Source organism: Pelodiscus sinensis, chromosome 5 (assembly GCF_049634645.1).
Source record: "Pelodiscus sinensis isolate JC-2024 chromosome 5, ASM4963464v1, whole genome shotgun sequence".
NCBI classification, from domain to species: Eukaryota; Metazoa; Chordata; order Testudines; family Trionychidae; genus Pelodiscus; species Pelodiscus sinensis.
This window is the reverse complement of record NC_134715.1, coordinates 59,592,310-59,600,116: the sequence shown is the minus strand read 5'-3', so window position 1 is coordinate 59,600,116 and position 7,807 is coordinate 59,592,310. Positions and strand designations below refer to the sequence as shown.

General features: G+C 45.3%; 1 protein-coding gene across 1 annotated transcript in view; it reads right to left on the bottom strand.

Moving 5' to 3' along the window:
- ETFDH (electron transfer flavoprotein dehydrogenase) overlaps positions 1-7,807 on the bottom strand; it is a 35,703-nt gene continuing 27,896 nt past the window's right edge. Inside the window, exons 11-13 of the mRNA XM_006121868.4 lie at positions 2,505-2,687; positions 1,871-2,092; positions 1-539 (exon numbers count right to left, since the gene is read on the bottom strand). Of these exons, the coding sequence (XP_006121930.2) occupies positions 376-539; positions 1,871-2,092; positions 2,505-2,687 (569 nt within the window). The 3' untranslated portion in view covers positions 1-375. The remainder of the gene's footprint in view (positions 540-1,870; positions 2,093-2,504; positions 2,688-7,807) is intronic.

The following is a 7,807-nucleotide window of genomic DNA, read 5'->3' as shown; positions in this document are numbered from 1 at the left end:
TAAATTACAAGATTTCACTGTATTTTTCACAACCAGGGTTCAGGGTGTTTCCACTGAACTTTGGCAAAAGATAGATCCAACATCAAGTTTAAGTCACAGAAAACAGCTCTTTGGAGATGCTGCATCACTATCTTTGAACCAATAAAAAGGCATATTCTTTTATAATTCAGGCTAGTTTTGACTGCATTCACTATTTATAATAGTGGTTCATGACATTTCATACCACATAGCAGTATGACATTTCACCAGCTCAGTAACCACGCCCAATTAACATTGTTAGCAATAGGCTTAGATCACAGCATAGATTTGTATAAAATTTACATAGGTGAGTGAGGTTACGTATGTCAGGGAAATACTGAATAGCTTCGTTCAAGTTTACATTCCATTATAAGCTGGTCCCCCTCCCCCTTCAGGTACTACCCAGTTAATATTCTGGCTTGGGTCTTTAATGTCACATGTTTTGCAGTGAACACAATTCTGAGCATTTATCTGCAGCCGTAGCCCTTCTCCTGTTTCCAGGGGAACAAATTCATAAACACCTGCAAAGATAAGAATGTTACTGCAGTGGATAAATGAGTATACATTTAACTGCTATAACTTAGATTTAAAGGATCCCACTACAAGTTGAACAGCCCTAGTCTGGCATCCTCAGGATCTGACTGACTCAGATGAGGGATTTTGTCAGACCATTTCTGGCCTCATGGCTGCTGGCCCCTCTCCCTGCCTTACTGCGCTTCCCGGCCTCTCCCCTCCACAGTACACCAGGACACTCTGATCCTGTAACACCCGTGGTCCAGGACCAGAGAGTTCTAGCATAAAGAGGTGCAACCTGTGCTAACTCCTGCACTTCTCAACAGCCATTATCATACAAATGCTATGACTACATGATACAGTCCAGTTATATCTTGTATACACACTGCTACATCTACACTACAAGGTTTTTGCGCAAAAACCTGGGGAGCGTCCATACCTCAAATGAGCTCTAGCATTGTTAAATGGGCAGTTAAACAGCAGAACAGAGGGCTCTTTCCACCCTAGGTAAACCTCCTTTTCTGAGGCATAAATGCTTTTAGCGCTACATTCTGTGAATGGCCATCAGCTTTCTTGCGCAAGAGCATCCAGCAGTGTGGATACTCTCTTGCGCAAACGAGGTGCTTTGATGTGTGGACATGGTCTTGCGTAAAAAGCCTTTGTGCCAAAAAACTAGCGCTACAGACTTCTTATGCTAGAACACCACAGTGAAGATGTAGCCACTGACAGTTGCTTTATCAAGAAATTCATTTACTTACCCCCCCGCCCCAAAGTAGTTAAGGATCTTAGGACATGTGTGCCCCAGAAGCCTCTCTCCCCTCTTTCCTCTGGGCAGCAGTACCATGGGGGAGAGCATCCATGAAGCATATGTAGGGCAGGAACAGGCTTTGGGTGCTGCTTCTGCTTGCTGTCCCTAGGAAGTGGTGGCACCAGCAGCACAGAGGAAGGAGTCAGGGAACACACCTAAACAGCCTGGCCCCACCCAGCATATGTCCTAGTGGGGCAGGTGGAGTGAACTTCGGGAGAGTCAGCAGCCTGATATAAATCACAGTCCAACCATGGGGAGTGTATAGCTCGCTGGGGGCAGGGAGAAAGCAGGAAAAGCACACCTTGTTTGATGGAGAAGAATAACCAGGGATAAGGGTGGGTCTCCAAGAAAGAAAAAATGTGGTTGGTAGTCATCTCAAAGTTTGAGAATCACTGTCTTAAGGAAATAGTGTACTAGGCCAGGTTGTTTCCCTGACCAAAAAATGTCAGTAAAAATACACAAGTACCTTTTGTCTTCACTTTGCAAAGCTATTAGTCTAGTCATAACCATTGTTCATTTTAAATTACCTACCTGCAGGACAGAATCTCTGTTCTGGCCCATCATATATAGCTAAATTTTTGTTCACTGGGACAGTGTCATCCTTCAGAGTCAAATGAGGAGGCTGGTCATGTTCATGATTTGTCCCACTTAGAGCCACGGAGGACAGGAGATCAAAACTGATTTTTCCATCAGGCTTTGGGTATTCAATAGGAGTGCAATCTTTGGCTGGCTTTAGCTGATCAGAGTCTGCCCCTAAGGTAATTTTGAATGACACAATGTTAAAGTTGCCTAGTGTGCAAATATTTAGTTGAAATTAATTTACAGTTATCCAAATTAAACATTATAATTTAAAATTAGACACTGGAACTAAGACTCCCATTGTCTGCTAAATGTTCTGTAGAATTTTTAGCCACAAATGATTGTTAGCTGTGTCTCAGATATTTTCTCCAGTAGTGTAGTACCCCAATCCTTTCACTGAATTACACCATAGGTCACTAATTCCATAGACACACAAAACCACCACCTATAGATTCTTAATTTCTGTATTCTCCCTTTTAACATCTGACTTGAGTACGGTCCCAGTCTAACATTGCTTAATGCAAAACAAGAAGAGACCATAAGACAGATACAAAATGTACATTTGTAATTTCTGAAAGAAAACTACCTGGATGTTTTAATGTCCATGGTTCCATTCCTCTCAATATCCAATAAAATATACCAGTATAAATCATTCCTCCATAGATACCCAGTGCTCCATGGCAGGAAGGTCGAATATTCCTAACTGAATAGAGTTCTTTCCACACCCAGGATTTCTTCAAATTTTCTTCGTATTCAGGCACATCAAGCCCTAGTGGTAAATACATTATTTTGAAATGCTTATAACATGATTTCAGGGCAGATTAGGTCCTTGAAATAAGAATTTGTTTCAAGATGAGAAGCTATTAGTAATGAATTAAATAATTTGCAAAGCTTAAGTCAGTTTTTTTAAAACTAGATTTAGACACATTTATAATATACGGAATCTATATTACTAAATTGTGTATTGCCACTGAAGAAAATGAGAGCTTGTAACTAAAGCCAACTGTTCTCCTATAATGAGGATTCTTTTCTGAAATATAATTCTGTCTCAGACACTTTCTAGAAGTTTCTAGTATATTTATATGCAAGATCATCAAAATAGATATCCTTAAATTCCACTTTCTAATATTTATAAAACAAAGCAAGTGGTATTACAGACTCTTATTCAGAACAAGACACATAAGCCCTTAAATAAAATCCTTTCAAAAACTTTTGCCAGGTCATAGGATAAAAAGGACTTTAGAATGGAAAATTCAGAATACAGGCAGTCCCCGAGTTACGCGGATCCGACTTATGTTGGATCCGCAGTTACGAACGGGGCTTTTCTCGCCCCGGAGGACGGGAGCGGCGGGACGCCCAGATGGGCCGTGGTCCGCCGCCCCCGTCCTCCGGGGCGAGAAAAGCTGCTCCCCGTCTCCCTGGTCTGCAGGGAGACGGGGAGCAAAGCCTTGGAGCACACCCGCAGCGGGACAGCCTGGGCGCGCTTGAGCTGTCCCCCTGCGGGCGTGCTCCGCGGCTTTGCTCCCCGTCTCCCGACCAGCAGACCAGGAAGATGGGGAGCAAAGCCTCGGAGCATGCCAGCAGTGGGACAGCCGCGGCACGCCTGGGCTGTCCCGCTGCCCGCGTGCTCTGCGGCTTTGCTCCGTGCCTCCCAGGTCAGCAGACCAGGGAGACGGAGCAAAGCTGTCGAGGACTTGGGCGGTCCCGCCACCTCCGTCTCCCTGGTCTGCTGGGGGGGGGGTGCAGCTATGCAGCTAGTGCCCCCCTCCCAGCAGACCAGGCTTTTCTTGCCTACCCCTGGGGTAGAGCAGCTGGGGGCTGCCGGGTTGGTCCCGCAGCGCTGCTCTGGACCAACCCAGCAGCACCCCAGCTGCTCTGCCCCAGGCATCCTGATTCAGCCGCTGCTGGTCAGTTTCAGCAGCGGCTGAATCAGGACGCCTGGGGCAGAGCAGCTGGGATGCTGCTGGGTTGCTCCAGTAGCGTCGAGGAGCCGCGCTACTGGAGCAACCCAGCAGCACCCCAGCTGCTCTGCCCCAGGCGTCCCCAAGTCAGCCGCTGCTAAAACTGACCAGCAGCTGACTACAGGAAGCCCGAGGCAGAGTTGCTCTGGAATCAGCCGCTGTTCAGTTTCAGCAGCAGCTGACTTGGGGACGCCTAGGTTTCTTAAGTTGAATCTGTATGTAAGTCAGAACTGGCGTCCAGATTCAGCCGCGCTTGAAACTGATCAGTTTCAGCAGCGGCTGACGCCAGTTCCAACTTACATACAGATTCAACTTAAGAACAAACCTACAGTCTATCTTGTACGTAACCCGGGGACTGCCTGTACACAAGACTACTGAACTTCAGCACCTTGATGTTTAGATGGCAGATTTCTAGAGAGGCCTGTGATTTACAGGAGGTCAGACTAAATGATCTAAGTATTCTTTCTGGCTCTGAACACAAGTCTATGAATTCTCTGAGAAATGTTAAACTTCCAGTCACAGGCAGTTTATCAAAATTGTTTTGCCTTTGAAAATGCAAAATGACTGCACAGATGACAAGGAGGACAACACGTGAGGGGATGCCAGTGCTATAAATTCACTTCAGATTCTAATAAGGTATAAAGCTAACCAGAGTTAATTCACTAATTTATTATCCAAGTGTGACGGGGTGAGGTCACAGAAAAGAACTTGGGGGTGATTCCCAGGGTGCTGACAAGGCCACTGCCACCTTCCTCTCTGGGGCTTCTTACCATCCTGTCATGCTGAGCTGTCTCCCCCAGCCAACACACAGAGCAGAGAATCATGGCCCCCCCTGAGAAGCAGTACATACACTAAATCTCTTCAGGTCCAAGGAGAGTGCTTCCTGGGATACCACTCCCCTAATGGGTTCAACCCCCCCTCTCCCCATGAACCCCATTTTAACAATGAAAGGGGGAATGTATACACTGATTGCTCCCTCAGGTAATAATTATTTACACTGGGCTTGATAGTAAGTAAAAGTGATTTTATTAAGTACAAGCAGTAGAATTGAAGTGGTTACAAGTGAGAAGAGGTAGAGCAAAGTATATTACAAATCAAAAGTAACAAAAAACACTTAGCTAATTCTAATGCTAAAATCTTCAGCACAAACTTATTACAAACTCACCCTAAAACTGTTTTTTCCAGATGCATCTTCAAACCAGGGTCATCTCCCTTCCCCTGGGGTCTCTAGTTCACCCTCCTCGGGTATGTCCAGACTCCTACCTTCCTATTCTTTTTAAATAATTTCCTTATTGCATGGGGAGACACCTGGCCGCTCCCTACCAACCACTAAGACTTAAGGAGAAAAGGCTATTTGCATATGATTGTCCAGACATTGAGGCCTCTCAGCAGCAGAATTACCTTGACAGATTTCCATTTGCACACTTAAAAATCAACCTATTCCCTACTCCACATGTCTAATTTTACACACAAGAATGATACAAACACCAAAATAAGATAAACAGAACCAGCGGCTTATGACATGAACATAGGTTACATGAAATAATTTGCTCAAAGCACCTTATGTCCGTAAGTCCATTTCATAAAGCATGGGGGAGGTGTCCGTCACACTGAGCACCAGGTTTTCCCAGTTTAAACTTATATCTTTGAATTATATACACACACACACACACACACACACACACACACACACACACACTTACAAGCTGGGCAACCATGAGCACTGTGATTTGTATAACTCCATCCTTGACACCAGGTTTATTATACTATGCTAAATGTAATTTTAGTGTAGCAGTCCATTTTAAGTACAGTACAGCAAAGATAATTTAACTCCATGAGGGGACATTTCTCCCAATTACTAATGTTGTATGGCAATGAATTCTGAAATAATAAAATTTACAGAACCATCTGTACTAAAAGAGCAACTACTATACTGTGTACTGCTCTGCCACTGTTTAGGGCAAGATGGGCAAGAAGCTGATATAGCAGGCTAGATATAGTCCGCCAAGCCACCAGATCTGGCGCACAACTGCCTCACTGGAACCCTTAGTCAGAGAACAACTCATGCTTTAAAAAGCCAGCTGCTCTCCACTCTGGACCGCTGGAGAGGGAGGAGGGAGACGTCTCATGCTGTTTCCACACCACAGCAAAATATGTCAGCCCCCATTGGCCAATCTCTCAGTTTCCGGCCAATGGGAGCTAAGACATTTTGCTGGGAGCAGGGCCAGTGTGGAAAGCCTTCTCTCTCCGTTCCCGTTTCCCCCCGCCCCCACTAGGCCTGGAACATTGCCACATGGAGCAGTGAGCAGCAGTCTGCGTCAGGTTTCTGCAGGTAAGCGTCTCCCAGACAGAGCCTGCCTCTGGCACCCCACACCTTCTCTCCCCTCTCACTCCCTGCCCCAGGCCACCACCCAAACCCTCTGTGCCCCTTTTCCCCCTTCTCCCAGGTCACAACTCCCTCCCAGACCTTGCACCCTCTCCTAGGGCCCCTCCCCCAGGCCAAAATCCTGTTCTGCACCAATATCCCCTACTGTACCATGCACCCCTGCCCCAGATCACAGCTCCCTTCTTCATTCAAACTCCCTCTCCGATCCCTCACTCACTCCTGCACCCCAGTCCACTATTTCAAGTTCCCTTCTGCATCCAACATCCATTCCAGACTGCAACCTCCCTCCACAGAAGTGTGGCCCTTGACTACTTGTCAAAATCTTGGGAGTCACTCCCCATTAAAAATTATTGCCCACCCCTGACCTAGACGCACTGGAAAGAAGTACTGTAACCAACCAAATTAGGAAACACTATTTCCCTGTCCACCAACAGGTCTATTATACAAAAAGATCTCGATGGTCACATAAGAAAACAGTACACTAAAATAGTGTGCTTGTTAGTAGATAGTCTTGTTTTGCTGCTCTGTTAGGAAAAGCTGGAGAGTTCTGTTGCTAAAGACACCACGATAGTATCTCATACCATGTATATACATACTAAATACTACACTTGTAGAACTCGTAGTTGTGGGGAAGCAGCTGTCATTAAAAAGTATAGGTTGCTTAAACAATGTAGATTGAATCACTGTGGCCAACTCCAGAAGGGCTCAGGATGTGGGTAGGTTACTGGTCTCTCTAGACATCTGCTGACTAGTAGGGATGTAAAAATTAATTTAAAAATGTAACCGTGTAACCAATAAAAATCACAGCAGTTATGTGTGCTGCAGGCTTTGCAGTATAAAGCTTTAATAGTAAGTTTTATACTGCAGAGCCCACAGCAAAGCCTCCTTGGGAGCAGGGTCAGTAGGAGCTGCTGGCAGTCCCACTCTCAGGGAGGAGGCTTTGTTGCAGCAGCTCTTGGGGAGCCAATATGTAACCTGTAGTGGGGGGTCAGGCTTGCGAGACTGGAGCAAGAGCAGCCTCCTAATGTGGCAGCGGGGAGCTGCTCCAGCCCCTACCAGCTAACTGGAATCAGTAAGCCCTAGCCATTAGGGTGAGACCTACCAGTTAGCCATTTACATCCCTACTGACTACTGCTGTCACAGTTTTTAAGAGAACAATTAATGCGCAAGCAATGTTTCACAGTATCCTCCCCTTTTGATGAACTATAAAGCAACCAGTACAGGGAAACACTAAGATGAAAAGTTCTACCGCGGGAGTTGGGGAAGAGGTTCTTACATACATTAGTATTATGGTTCATTAAAATAAAAAAACCTTTTAAAATCTCAATTTGCTGTTCACCACTAATACTATGAGGGTTTAGGTTTTATTTGCAATTCTCTCATCTGGGGCAATGAAAACAAACTAGTCTTATCTTTGTTCCTGTTTCAATCTTTCACTTTCTGGGTCTGCACCAAAGCAATAATCTATTGCAAACACTGCAGAGGAATTTACAAACCAACAGACACACTTTCTACAGATTTTTTAAGTGACGAAAACAAATC